Genomic DNA, 15,766 nt, shown 5'->3' with positions numbered 1-15,766 from the left:
TAACCATGGCTAAATCCAAGACAAGACAAGTTTCAGAAGAAAACAGAACATTTAATTCAACAGCATATACTAGCTCAGGAAATAGTCAGGCACGGGAAGGGCTTTGTGGCTCCCCTTTTTTTCTTTTCTGTGGGAAACGGGTCCAAATGGCTCTTGGAGTGTTTAAGGTTGCCAACCCCTGAGCTAAATTCATCACTACGAACAACAGACCCAGCTATCATAGAACACTTTGCTCAGCTGATCTAACATCAAACAGGAATAGCTTCCGTGCAATATGGTTGCCACAAGGTTCATTCTGCAGTTATTTAACCTCAGGTATATATCAATGTGTTGAAATTAATATTGGTCAGTGACCACAGGAAAAGGTGATCGATTTTGTTCTTAAGCCCGAGGCAGTGTGATAAATCATGAAAGGGACATGATGGTGTGATCAAATCTTTTGCCTTCAGAAGATGTGGGAGCTTCATCACTGGAGGCTTCATCAGGGGGAGATTGGACTGCCATTTGTTGGGGATGGCGTAGGGTAGTGGTGGCGAACCTATATCATGTGTGACAGAGGTGGCATGCAGCGCCCTCTCTGCAGGCACATGTGCCATCGCCCCAGCTCTGTTTCGAGTCTCCGCCACACATGCGCCAGTGGTGGGTTTCAAAATTTTTTAGAACCTCTTCTGTAGGTGTGGTCTGCTTTGTGGGAGTGGCTTGCCAGCCATGTGAATGGGTGGGAGTGGCTTGCCAGCCATGTGACTGGGTGGGCATGGCCAATTGTAAAATGTGGTGAAACTCACCTAACAACGCTTTTGCTTAGCAACCAAAATGTTGGCTCAGGAACTCTGGCATTGAAGTGTGCAAGTCTTAAAGCTGTCAAGTTACAAGACCCTTGCACCCCTAACCCTTTAGAAAAAAAACCCAGGGATGTTCAAACTTGACAGCTTTAAGACTTGTGGACTTCAACTCCCAGAATTCCTCCTCCAATCATGTTGGCTCAGGAACTCTGGCATTGAAGTGTGCAAGTCTTAAAGCTGTCAGGTTACAAGACCCTTGCACGGCTAACCCTTTAGAAAAAAAAACCCAGGGGTGTTCAAACTTGAAAGCTTTAAGGTTTAGATAGGACTCTTAGAGGCGGGCGGGGAGATTGGTGAACCAGCCAATCAGTGAGCGGTGGGCGGGGCAAGTATGGTGCAGACGGGCGGGGGGAGGGAGCTGGAACCGGTTCTAAACGGCACTGTAGATTTGTGGAACCTCTTCTATAGAAGAGGTTAGAACTGGCAGGAACCCATCCCTGACATGCACATATGCCTCCCACCAGCCAGCTGGTCTTTGGGCCACGCATGTGTGGAGCCTATGCGCCCGTACCTTGCCATTTGGGCACGTGTGCACACTTTGGGTACTCCGTGACTAAAAGGTTCACCATCCTTGGTGTAGGGTCTCCTTCTTGTGGAGGGGAGTTTGGACTAGATGACCTACAAGGTCCCTTCCGACTCTACCTATCTAATCTATTTATCTCTGCAAGGTGACACACTAAAAAAACCACGGAGATTTGATGGCACCACCCAAGAAGAAAAACTCTTCTTGAGTTTTTCAACCATACTCTGTGAGCGCCCCCTGATCTGACAGAATATTCAGACATCCGGAAGTTGCCTAACTTTTGCAAACAACCCATCCATCAGCCTTCAAGGAATCTTGACTGTTTTTGAGACTAAGTGACACAGGGGTGTTTACAGCTAGGGTTGGGGGAAAAAAATCAAGATGGCAGCCATGACGGTGCAATCAAAATTCTGCAAGAGGACACGCTTAATAAAAATAAAAGATCCGTGGAACTTTGATTGTACCCTCCATGGCTGTCCTCTTGAGTTTTTCAGCCATACCCTGTCAGTAGGCACTCATCTGACAGTACATTCAGACAACTGGAATGAGGATCAAGAAAGATATTGAGGAGATCCAAGGCTGGAAACAAAGAGGCCATTCCCACTAGTCATTTAGATCAACCTGATCTTAGCCATCTTGTGGTTGGGGAAGATTAGTGGCCCAGCACCACAATGTGGCTGGATGATACCAGGAATTCCCACCAAATCCTGCAAGATAAATGAGAAGAAATGGGTAGAGTGAAGGCAGGGGTGAAATACTAGCCTGACTAAGTGGCTCAGTGGCTAAGATACTGAGTTTGTCAATCAGAAAGGTCGGCAGTTCGGCAGTTCAAAACCCTAGTACAGGTCTCCTGCATGAGCAGGGGGTTGGACTAGATGACTTCTAAGGTCCCTTCCAACTCTGTTACTGTTGACTGCTACCGGTTCGGACCAGTTTGCCCGATCTGGTAGCAAAGATGCCAGCTCTTTGCCCAAACCAGTAGTAGAAAAAATGCTACTGGTTTGGGTGAACCAGTTTTATCGACGATCAAGCTGTGCCGGGCGATTTGTATTACCTAGAAATCAGGGTTTCCTGGTAGCAAAGGTAAGTGGATCTCACCCCTGGGTGAAGAGGAGGGTTATGATGCCAATTTTTTAAAAAATGTAAGGAACGAAGGTGATCTGTAGAAGAATTTTGATCTGCAAAATGGAGGACATCGATTTAAGTTATGGATGACAAATTCTGATTGAAAGTTAGGGGGAAAAGTCCAAGTTCAACTGTAGAAGTGAGGATCAAAAGAGACTGTGACCTTCTGTTCACTGGGCATGTGCAGGAGGAATTTGGACTGTGATCTATCAGGGGTCCTCAAATTTGGATTTCTGTGTAGGGAAGACAGATGAGCTAGAGCAGAGGTCTTCAAACTTGGCAACTTTAAGACTTGTGGACTTCAACTCCCAGAATTCTCCAGCCAGCTGGCTGGAGAATTCTGGGAGTTGAAGTCCACAAGTCTTGAAGTTGCCAAGTTTGGGGACCCCTGAGCTACATGGTCCCAAGTATCCTCTCCCATTACATAGGATGTAATGAAAAATACACCTTTTTCAAATACCAAGTTTCGTTTGCCTGAAAACAGCAATTCAAGGAATCAAACAGACTGGGAGTGATTGGGAGTGATTTACACGCATGTGTGAATCTGGCTCATTGCTGCAACCACAGAGGCTTCTCGATTTCTTTTTTGTCTGGGTGTGGTTGCTGCTGCCTCCCAAAAGCCCTGTTCTACAGCCAATTGCAAAATTTCAGTCTGTAGAGAAACACGAAAGGTGGGGGAGGAGGGGAAAAAAACCTGCCATATAAAGATAATTCGCCCACAGGTTTGCCAGAAACCTGTCAAATTAGAACTAGCAAATCTCACATCCAGCATCTAATCAGCCTATCACAGAAATCTTTAATTTCCGTCCTCTGTTGAAATGCAGAAGAGGAGTTGAGGATGATTCACTACACAAGCTGGGCCTTCGTTTATAATTATGCTAAATGCATTTACTCAGGGGCAGCTGTGAACTCCAAATGCAGAGGTAGGGTAGGGCATTTAAAAGATGCCCAAAACACACCTTCCCTGTCTTAGCTGAGTCCTGCATGTCTACCTTAGGTTGAGTTCACACTACATGCTAAATCTTTAACTTGGGAATGTACGCCTCCCCACTCCATTTCCCTAGATAAGAATGGCCAAGGGAGGAGAAAGCAACAGTAATTTCCCTCTGGAAGTGAAATGAACAGAGGAAAGGAAAGGGAAAATGAAAGAAGGAAGGAAGGAAGGAAGGAAGGAAGGAAGGAAGGAAGGAAGGAGGGAAAGAAAGAAAGAAAGAGAAAGAGCAAATGAAAAAAGCAAATGAAAGAAAAGAAAGAAAATGATAGAAAGTTAGAAAATGAAAGAAAGAAAGAGAAAAAGCAAAAGCAAATGAAAGGAAGAGAGAAAGAAAATAAAAGAAAGAAAATGATAGAAAGAGAGAAAATGAAAGCAAGAGAGAAAGAAAGAGAAAGAAAATGAAAGCAAGAGAGAAAGAAAATGAAAAAGAGAAAATGAAAGAGAGAAAGAAAATGAAAGAAAGAAAATGAAAGCAAGAGAGAAAGAAAATGAAAAAGAAAATGAAAGAGAGAAAGAAAATGAAAGAAAGAAAATGAAAGCAAGAGAGAAAGAAAATGAAAAAGAGAAAATGAAAGAAAGAAAATGAAAGAGAGAAAGAAAATGAAAGAAAATGAAAGAAAGAAAATAAATGTGGTTGAAAAATAAAAAAGGTGAGCTAAACAATAATATTTTCCTGATTTCTGAAGAGGCCAGATGTGAGAGCTGGGAGAAGCCAATTTTCATCGTTTTAAGGGCCCCAAACAAAACTTTTGCACTACCAAGCCCATCAACCGTCACCATGCTACCTGGGGTGATGGGATTCCTAGTCAGAACAATTGCACGTATTGAAGCTATCCTGCTTTTGGCTCTTTAACTTTGCAAACTTGGTTCATCTTGCAAGTTCTGGAGTCCTCATCTCCCTGGTGGCTGCACACAACACCCCTGCTTCTGTGGCAGAACTCTGACCATGGAACTCTCTGCCTCATGACAATAATATCCTTGTGGGTGAATGTTATGTGCTGCTGGTAACTGAAAATACTATTTTTTTCAACAAGCTTTGCTTCCATGATTTTACTAAGCTTGTTAAAGTTTGGGATTTTTCCTTTGGATGGTTAGCTGATGCTCCTAGAGATTTTTTGTGATATATGGCAATTATTTTTTGTTACCGTTCCACCGATTTGTGTAAGTAATCTAGTTAGCTGTTCTGACACTCTTTTTTGAAGGTTACAACAGAGTTTTTAATATATAAACATCACATCAATATTGGTAAGCAAACTCAACCTTTAGTGAACTTTCTCCAAAGTAAAACCAAACTTGGGTAAACATAACAACTTTATTGCTTAGAACAGGGCATTGAGCATTAAATACAATCAGGGAAACAAACACACTGCTTATCCTGAACGCACCTTGGTGGATATCATAAATTTAGTTTTTGCTATCCCATCTTTCCTGCTCTAAAGTAATAGAATTCAGTTCTGGAGATTGAGCTTGGTTTAACAGGGAACTGATGACTTTCCCCACCCCTATGGTTTCATTCATTAATGTTTCAATCAAATTTTCATGGCTGCCCACCTCAGCAAAACAACTGATTGTTGGTATACAACAATCAATTTTCCTTGAATTCACAACACAGAGGCTGCATTCACACAACACGTTCAGCTTGGATTTACGGAGGAGAGCTCTGTTAGTCTAGGAGGGCAAAACAAATCAGGAGTTTGATAACATTTATCTGATTTACGAAAGCATATACTTTTTAATAACATTGTGAGTCAGAGAAGGTGCTACAGGACTCCTGTTTAGCCCAGTGTCAGATTTGTAGACTTAACAATTCGCTTAATCAAAATTTAATCAAAGAGTTAGCACAGCTCTTTAAACTACAAGAAAACTAACCAAGATTCACTCTAGCCCATGTTTTATCTGCAGCTGCCATGTTCGTAACTGATCTAGTTAAACATGTTGGGTGAACAGAGAGTGAAAGAACATTTTAAAATATATTTTTGAAAAATAGAATATTATTTTCTAACCCCAGAACAAGTTAATTAATACATTTTCAGCCTTCTTTCACAAAGTGGTTGTCAGCCTCTGTTTGGTATTTGCTTTCGGCTGCCATTGAAACGGGGAGGGGGAGCTGGTATTTGGGAGGGGAAGTTTTAGTACAGGAGAGATTGTAAAAAGGGAGTTTTGGTCTCACCGTCTCCTGTGCATGCTGGAGACTGGTGCTTGGTGTTGGTCAAGGCCAACCATCCTGCATACCAACCTGATGATGCTCCTTGAAGATGGAACTCACTTGACACCTAAGAGATTTGCAGATTGGACACTGGGATGAGGGTTACCAGGGAGAGGGGTTTGGTCACATATTGATATGTATGATTTCGCGCGCTTTTGCCTCAGATCTTGCTTTGCTTAGCTGCTATCTTTTCATAGCCAGTAAAAGTACTCTTAATTCTGCAAAATGGAGTTAAGTGGTTTCTTTTTTGGTTGCTGAGGGAGGCCGGCTTGACAGTGGTGCTTATTTGCAAGAAAAGCATTAGGAAAATGAAAACACTTAAAAAAATTGCAAACATGAGAACTCAGTTTTAAATGTAAACCTTCACAGGCCCAAGGGTATTTAAGAGGAAGTCAAGCTATTCTCCAAAGCAGCTGAAGACAGAACAAGAAGCAATGGGTGGAAACTAATCAAGGAGAGAAGCAACCAAGAACTAAGGAGAAATTTCCTGATAAGTGAGAACAATTACCGAAATCGTTGGAACGGCTTGTCTCCAGAAGTTGGGTACTCCAACACTGGAGGTTTTAAAGAACAGATCAGACAGCCATTTGTCTGAAATAGTATACTTTCCTGCCCGACTAGAAGACCTCCAAAGTCCCTTCCAACTCTGCTATTCTGTTGTTGTTCTGTTGAGATGCAACATTCAAGAGTGAGTTGCCTTTTCGAAAAAGGTACTCAGGTCATGCTTTGGAGGAGACTACAAAACAGCAATACACAACATAGTCATGGCCAGAATGTCCTATTCCCCCCCCCCTAGATAAGGGGCAGTTTTCTTGGACCCCACCTGCCTCTCAAGCCAGGCTAAATTCATTTTAGGGCTCCCATGATCATTTCTGTGAGATTCACAATTCTGCACTGATATTCTGGATAACCCCGTTGTGCACTGATGCTCTGGATAATGGGATTCAGAAGTGCATGCATCTTAAGCCTTCATCCTGCCAAACCTGGTTTAAAACTATCAACTTTAAAGCATACCCATGAGCCATCATATAGGTAGTCCTCAACTTACAGCCATTCATTTAGTGCCCATTCAAATTTACAACAGCACTGAAAAATGTGACTTGACAACCTGTCCTCACAATTATAACAATTGCAGCATCCCCACAATCCTGCAATCGAAATTTGCGTGCTTGGGAGCATCTACTTATGTTAACTGCAGCATCCCGGGGTCATGTGACCTTCCCAGTTGGCTTCCAACAAACAAAGTCAGTGGGGGAAGACAGATTCACTTAATGAAGTCCACAAGTCTTAAAGTTGCCAAGTTTGGACACCCCTGACTTAATGAATGCAGTGATTGACTTAACAGGCAGGCAAAAAAACAAGGTCATACAATCGGGCATGACTCATTGAGCAACCAACTTGCTTAGCAATGAAAATTCTGACCTTAGTTATGGTCATAAGTCCAGAACGACCTCCTTTCCCTCTCCCATCCTACATTCTGCTGCATCCCAACCAAATCCCAACCACTGAATGGGGTACATCCCACCAAATTCATTGGTTCCGACTAGCCACCCTGGTTGCATTTCCTCCCCCAGCAGGACCCTCCATTGGAGATTATGATGGTGGTGGTCTCAGAAATACCCACAAGAAGAAGCCCGTTTCAACATTTCAGCAATGCCATCTGTCAATCAACATCTACTTGATCCAATTTGGCGACCAAGAGGATAGACGCAGAGAGTGAACATATGAGAATAGACGCCAATTTCCTTTCTGAAAATAAAGAGTTCACTTACTTCTTGGTTCCCGGGGCCCATCGACGGTCACTTTAATGGCCCGGTGATATGTAGCGACTTGAGTAGGGTTGGTGAAGACTGTGATGGTCAGCGTAAAGCTTTTTCCTTTAAAAGAAATAGCAAAGAGGGGAAATCAGAGGGGAAAAAAGGCTGCATGAATTCAGGAACTGATGGTATCCTCTTAAGTAAAGTACGTAGTTCTATTTAAACACCAAAACAAAACCATAGCCAAATAGGATAGACTAACAAAATTCCTGTTCTGCATAGAGAAGTTACCCATCCATGTTGCATTTCCAAGCGGATCTGAAACTGAGACCTTCTTGTTGACAATTTTGATTCTCAAGCTGACATCTAGAAGGACACACAATCAATCATGTGTGTCCCTATAAATCTTACAATAAGCTCAACATTGAACAATGCTATTTTAACTGTATGTATTGAGGTATTTGCTAACCTTGTGTACACATGAACAGTCACACAACGTTATTTTTTGGGGGGGTGGGCAGGCATGCCTTTGATCAGACTTGATGCCCGGTGACTGCCTGGACAAGTTCCTGCAGTTTTGTTGGCAGGACTTTTTAAAGTGGCTTTGCCTTACCTGCTCTTCCTGGGACTGAGAGAGAAGGAATGGCCCAAGGTCACCTGGCTGACTTTGTGTCTAAGGAAGGACTAGAACTCACCATCTCCTGGTTATTAATCTGGTACCTTTAATCACTACACCAAACTGACTCTCAGCTTTGTCAAATGCTGTACACGTAGTCCTCAAATTACAACCACAATTTAAGCCCAACGTTTCTGTGGCTAAGCAAGATGGTTGTTAGGTGAATTTTGCCCCATTTTACGACATTTCTTACTGCAGTTGTTAAATTAGTAACATAGTCGCTAAGTGAATCTTAACTTGAGGTCCACCAAAAGTGATCATCTGACCCCAGGACACTGCAAATGTCATAAATACGAGTCAGTTGCCAAGCATCCAAATTCTGGTCACGTGATCACGGGGAAGCTGCAAGAGCCATCACTGTGAAACTCATTTTTTTCAGGGCCGTTGTAACTTTGAACGGTCACTAAATGTTTTAAGTTGAGGACTACCAGTGTCTGCATTGAATCTGGTGCTGTTCCGAAGTATAATACTGTACAGAAAGTCCATTCTGTCAATTTGTGATTAAGCTATGGCCATCTCTGGGTCTTACTGCAGTTTCCCATGTGCTGAGCTCTGAAAAATCATCATCATTGAGATGAGAGCTACTTTGGTCTAGTGGTTAAGACGCCAGACTAGAAAGCATGAGACTGTGAGTTCAAGTCCTGCCTAAGCCATGAAAGTCAACTGAGAGAGTTAACCGCTCATTCTCTTTCTCAGTCAACCCACCTCACAGGGTTGTTGTGGGGAAAACAGGAGGAGGAAGGTGTGTTGGATATGCTCATTGTCTTGAGTTATGCGTAAAACTAATAAAGCCAAGATAAAAATAAAAAAAACATATTTTAATAGAGAAGAGGTAATATTTTCTCATTTGAACCGCTCGATAAAAAGGTGCTGTAAATAGATAAATAGCCATCTCATTATCTTTTGATAAAAATATTACTTTTCACATAACCAATAACTCCAATACCTCCATAAGTAATAACTCCATCAAATTTAGGGTTAACGTGCACCGCTTATCCTTTCAGTTTTACTAGTAATAATAATATTCCAATCATCATTTTTCTCATATTTCCTAATATGAAAAGTGTCTTTCCCTCAAGGGTTATAATTTCAACATTTATTCTTTAGCCCCAGATGTATTTCTGTCTGTCTATATGTCTATTTGTCCTTATAATTTGCTCCAATCCCACAAGGATTTGGATAGTATTCAACAACAAATACACGCAGAAACAAACAAATTCCAACCCCATCACATTAAATCCAGCACCAGAAAGTAAAAACAGCCCCAAGCTAAGAGGCCATCACCTGTGGTTTTCTATACAATACCACTAAATTTTATCACAAACTTTTTAAAAATAATAAAATTCTGTGATTTGTGCAATGTTTTCCAAATCTAAGTTAAAACTCTACACAAACCCAAAAAGGTGTTGCCGTTTCATTTGTCAGGACATATTTTGGTGATTCTAAATTATCTATCAAATTGTAAAATTGACCCAGTTTTTACATCCATCCATGTTAGACAGACGATACTCTTTCAAATTTTGTGTGTTTCTTAGGTGAAATGTCTTTCCCTAAAATAGATGTTAGCTGAGTTTAATTTGAATCATGGTATAAAATAGATTGCCAATATCTCTTATCTCCAATTAATTCTGTGCGGATTTTTATTTATTTTATTTTATTCTTTTATTTTACTTTATTATTTTATTTATTTTACTTTATTATTTTATTTATTTTACTTTATTATTTTTATTTTATTTTATTATTTATTTTATTTTATTTATTACTTATTTTATTTTTTATATTTTGTTGTTATTTTTATTATTGTTGTTGTTATTATTATTTTATTTTATTTATTTTTTATTTTATTTTATTATTTTATTTTATTTTATTTTATTTTATTTTATTTTATTTTATTTTATTTTATTTTATTTTATTTTATTTTATTTTATTTTATTTTATTATTTTATTTTATTTTATTTTTTTTTATTTTATTTTATTTTATTTTATTTTATTTTATTTTATTATTTTATTTTATTTTATTTTATTTTATTTTATTTTATTTTAATGTTATTTTCATTTCATTTCATTATTTTATTTTATTTTTATATTTTGTTGTTGTTGTTGTTATCATTATTATTATTATTGCATCAACAGAATTGTATCACAGCGGCCAGTTGTTTCGCCGGATTTGGCATTAATCATTATTATTATTATTATTATTATTATTATTATTATTATTATTATTATTATTATTATTATTATTATTATTATTATTATTATTATCCAACCCCCTCTTTTCTGAACTTGAGAGGAATTTGTTTTGGATCAAAGAAAACATAATATTTATTTCATCATTTCCAAAATTAATGCTTGAGGATTTTATTTAACAAATATGAGCCAGTATTAAGGAATGTTTTTATTACATTAGAGGAACCAGAGATTTTCCCAACTGAATAAAACATAATGCTCATAATACTCCTTTTTATTTATGGAAAACTTCCTGTTTTTATAGAATTGTCTAAAGTTTATCTGCAAATCTTTCTTTTTCTTCTACCCCACAAGAATGTGGCTGTTTCTTTTGTCTCATTAATTATAATAATAGATGAGGATACCTTAAAATAAATGAGTAGGACATTCTTTGCAGTCGCAGGCTGGCTGGGGAATTCTGGGAGTTGAAGTCCACACCCCGGAAACCAGTCCTGATTGAGAAATACTGCTCTATCATTTTCCTGGGCGACCCCCCCCCCTCCATGTTTGACAGGGAGCTCAGCAAATTCCAGATGTCTGACTCATCTTCCAAGATGGTTTTCATTTCTGTGGTTTTGTGGTTTCCAGGTGTACACATAGGTCTTTCTTGAACGTTCAAACTGCAAATGTGAGGAGAGTGCCCTGGAGTCATCAGGAAACCTTCTCTACCTTCAGAACAAGGAGAGCTCTGATGAATCTGAAGGCAATTGAGTTCCTAGAACTCTGTCTTCAAACCACATAATCACGGCCTCTTTGGCTGAATAGATACTCAGCCACTGCCGGTTGGAGGTGGAATTATAGCCAGGCTGGCTGGCAGGGATTGTGGTCAAACAGAAGAAGTTGATAATGAGACTGGTTAGTTTTGAGCTGCGGTGGCGCAGTGGTTAGAAAGTGGTACTGCAGGCTACTTCTGCTGCCTGCTGGCTGCCTGTAATCTGGCAGTTCGAATCTCACCAGGCTCAAGGTTGACTCAGCCTTCCATCCTTATGAGGTAGGTAAAATGAGGACCCAGATTGTTGGGGGCAATAGGCTGACTCTGTAAACTGCTTAGAGAGGGCTGTAAAAGCACCATGAAGTGGTGTATAAGTCTACGTACTATTGCTATTTCTTCCCTCCTTTCCTTGGTCCTGGTGGTGCAATGGTGAGAATGCAATGTTGCAGGCAAACTCTGCCCACAACCTGGAGTTTGATCTTGACCGGCTCAAGGTTGATTCAGCCTTTGATCCTTGCACAGTCAGTTAAAATGAGGACCCAGATTGTTGGGGGCAATATGGTGACTCTGTAAACTGCTCAGAGTATTGTAAAGCACTATGAAGCAGTATATAAGTCTAAGTGCTATTGCTATTGCTAAATGAATTGAGGACCAACAGCGTTAATATCTTGCTAGAGTTGGGTTTCATGCATGGCCAAAGATCATAACTAGAAGAAGAGAAGGTTTCAAAAATCTCAATCCAGAATCTGACTTCCAGCATTCTTCTTCTTCTGCCATATCCATCATTGGACGTTGGCAATCATGTTGGCAATCCTATTTTTGTCAATAGCCACATGAAAAAGTGCTGCTGAGTTTTCTCCTAAACAGTCCCTTAGATTTTGAAGCCACGATGTTCTTCTTCTGCCTGGACCTGATTTGCCTTCTATTTCTCCCTGACTTCCAGCATGGAAGGAGTTAATTAATGGAAGGAGGGATGCATTCAAATATGCAGCTCATGCAGTCCCATTTCCAATCCAAAATATTCCATACTGGAGGGGGGGGGGAAACCCTCAATCATTACCAATTTTGCTAAAAAAAAAAAAAAAAGAAGAAGAACTGTCCCATGTATGAAAATATTTTAATGAGCTTTATAGAGGTTTGATCAAAAGCTCGCCTGCAACAGAGGACAAAGATGTTTACCACACCTCCCAAAACCTCATTCCCTGCTGCCACTTTTCTAAGCTTGGTGCAAGTCGAAGAGAGAAGGATTGAAATCAAAGGAGTCAAGACTACTGTAATTTCTCAGCCCAGACATGGAGACCCAAGTGGGGGCTTCTAATGAATTCAAGAGTCAAGTTCGGATGGAGCTGGGTTCACGCTTGGAACTCTGTGCAAAGCGGACGGGGAGGGGGGAGAAAAGAAGGGGGAGGAGGAGGGAGGAGACTTAAGCAAATAATTGAGGACAGAAATGAAAGCTTAATTCATAAAAGCAAAACATTTTCCATTCATCAACCTGCAAGCAGTTAAATGCGGGTGGGGGCCGCTGTTTTTGAAAGAAAAAAAAGGCCGTCTTGCCACTTGGGGAAAAGATCCAGCAAGAAAACGGAAATGCAGAAAAGAATGTAAACTAGTTGAGTTTCACGGAGCCCGACACGTAAACAGTCATTACATGCAAATCATTTGTAAGATCATTTGCCGAAAAGCCCCAGAAATCTTTTTTTTTTTTCAGAATTCCTGTATGAAGGATTCGACATTTGGGGGAGGGGGTGGTGGAAGGCCAGCAGGCCACCGTGAGACCTGGAGTGCCTGCCACATTTCGCAGAAAGAATGTGTGCTAAAGACGGCAGTTGGGCTGCAAAAAAGATTGAATTAAAGTCACCCTAAGACGATTTTGATCCAATGATTGTTGTTTTATTCACTGATCATTTTATAGAGCAGGGGTGTCCAAACTTGGGAACTTTAAGACTTGTGGACTTCAACTCCCAGAATTCCCCAGCCAGCATAGCTGGCTGGGGAATTCTGGGAGTTGAAGTCCACAAGTCTTAAAGTTCCCATGTTTGGACACCCCTGTTATAGAGCCTACGTGCCAGGATTGACCCCATGTGTGTGTGTGTGTGTGTGTGTGTGTGTTTGTGTGTACCAAGAGCCGAAAGTGGAATTGAAACTCCATGTTCAACTGTAAAACACGCATACACAAACACAACAGGCGGGTTAATTTAATCAGAAAAAAAAAATTGTAGGATAGGTAGGATTGGGCTGTGGCGTCCTTGGTGGTCTCTGAGCTTGGAGGTTTTCTCGCAGACGTTTCATTACCAAACTACGTGATGTCATCAGCGCCCTAGGTGTGTATCAATCAATGCACCACCGCAACGCACTGACGATGTTACCTAATTTGGTGATGATGGTTTGCAAGAAAACCACCAAGCTCAGGGATTATCAAGGACCCCAACAGGTGAGTTTCAATCACATCAATATGGCTATTATTATTTTTGGGACCATGCCTCATTCCTTGCTCAAACTGGTCTAAGGCTGTTTACTACAAATGCATAGAGGCATAACCATTGGTTTAGACTGCTAAAGATCCAGGAGACTGTTATGTAAACAGTCAGCTGCAATTTCCCCAAGATCCATGATGAAACCTTGCTGGATCATATGGTTACAATCTAAAGTCTCCTCTTTACAAGAATGAATGAACAATGTTGTACGGTATAGATTGGTTCTGAATAGGAAATAATTCTGTTGCTGGAACACATATAAACTCTTCTTCTCAGTAAATCTAGCTGAAAGAAACGATGTAAGAATTATCCTTGGACAAGAATTCCTTTCATTTTGCAGCATTTATCCAAAGAAGAGAACATTCTTGGCTCAAGGTTGAACTGTGTTCTCTGAGCTTGATAGAATAAAATAGAATAGAATTCTTTATCGGCCAAGGGTGATTGGACACACAAGGAATTTGTCTTTGGCGCATGTGCTCTCAGTGTACATAAAAGGACTAGATACATTCATCAAGAATCAAAAGGTAGAGCACTTCATGATAGTCATAGGGTACAAATAGGCAATCAGGAAACAATCAATATAAATCCTAAGGATACAGTCATACAGCCATAAGTGGGAGGAGGTGGGTGATAGGAACGATGAGAAGATGGATAGTAATGGTTTTCTTGCAGAAGTTTCATTACCAAAGTAGGCCACAACATCAGAACACCAGCAAGCTCAGAGAACAGCAAGTACACCACTTTTATCCAAAGTGTGATAAAAGGCTGGGGAGATTAATGGTCTAAATCCCAACACACCTTTCATTCACACTGCACCATGAATTGGGATACTTTCTATTTCATAGAAAACAAGAAGTTTAGCTCAGGGGCAATATACTTAGCCCAGTGATTCTCCAATGGAACAACTTTTAAGATGCGTGGATTTCAACTCTCAGAATTCCCCAGGCAGCATGGCTGGCTGGAGAATTCTGGGAACTGAAGTCCACACATCTCAAAGTTGCCACGTTTGAAGGCAACACTGGCTGAGCCTCTAAGCCGTGGGGCAAGGGCCATACACCCAGCAGCGAACAGAAGCCAGAAAATGAAAGAGAGAGGGCCAAGCCAAGATGAAAGGTAATTTAGGGTTAATCAAAATGAAGCAATTAAACACAATGAAAGCGATTACTCCCTGTTATTTCGTAATTAAGCACTAAAGGTTACAATTCAGCAGAAATATTTGGAGAAGCTTTAAAATCATCCATAAAGGATTGAGGCGGAGACGGACAACCGTGGGACTAACAATTGAAGTTCAGAGCTGCCGATGTTTCTTTCCAGAACTTCATATGCACAAAGACTAAGCCCAGAGTACACTTCAAAAAATCTTACACAGGTAGTCCTCGACTTATTGCCATTTGATTAGTGACCGCTTGAAGGTGCAACAGCAATGAAAAAAGTGACTTAGGACCCTTTTCCACCTTTGCAGCCACTGCATGTCTGATCCCCATGATCACGTGATCAAAATTCAGATGCTTGGCAACTGGCATGTAATTATGACGGTTTGCTGTGTCCCGGGGGTCATGGGATCCCCTTTTGCAACCTTCTGACAAGCAAAGTGAAGCCAGATTCACTTCACAATCGTGTGAATAGCCAAACAACACTCTGATTCACTTAACAACCAGGGTAAGAAATGGAGCAAAAGTCACAAAACAACACACTGATTCACTTAACAACCAGGGTAAGAAATGGAGCAAAAGTCACAAAACAACACTCTGATTCACTTAACAACCATGGTAAGAACTGGAGCAAAAGTCACAAAACAACACAGGGATTCACTTAACAACCATGGTAAGAAATGGAGCAAAAGTCACAAAATAACACAGTGATTCACTTAACAACCATGGTTAAGGAAGGTCCTAAAATGGAGCAAAAGTCACTAAACAACTTGCTTAGCAATAGGAATCTGGGGCTGCTTTTTGGTCAAGGACTATCCGTATCTCAATTTTACAATAGAGAACATATTCTCTATTGTCACAGAATATTCTCCTTTATTAAGAGAAAACATGCGGATGTGGGCACACTCACAGTCACACTCAGTTAGAGATTCCTTCATTCTGGCCTTAAATAGAGATCTGCCCCAGGAGATTGGGAATGCTAGGGAAAGAGTTAGAGTTTAGGAAAGGGGCATGCCTAACATCCCTCTCCTACTGTCCCCATTTATTTGTACCTAGTTCCTGTGTTCTTATTCATGTTTA

The 15,766-nt window shown here is 40.5% G+C and overlaps 1 protein-coding gene across 1 annotated transcript in view; it reads right to left on the bottom strand.

Moving 5' to 3' along the window:
• Window positions 1-15,766, bottom strand: part of RUNX3 (RUNX family transcription factor 3) — a 173,857-nt gene that overhangs the window by 70,751 nt on the left and 87,340 nt on the right. The window contains exon 4 of the mRNA XM_081961972.1: window positions 7,463-7,567. Coding sequence (XP_081818098.1) covers window positions 7,463-7,567 — 105 coding nt within the window. The remainder of the gene's footprint in view (window positions 1-7,462; window positions 7,568-15,766) is intronic.

Source organism: Natrix helvetica, assembly GCF_964273705.1.
Source record: "Natrix helvetica genome assembly, chromosome: 9".
Lineage (NCBI taxonomy): Eukaryota > Metazoa > Chordata > Lepidosauria > Squamata > Natricidae > Natrix > Natrix helvetica.
Note: the sequence above shows the minus strand (reverse complement) of the source record. Positions and strands in the feature narration are given on the sequence as shown.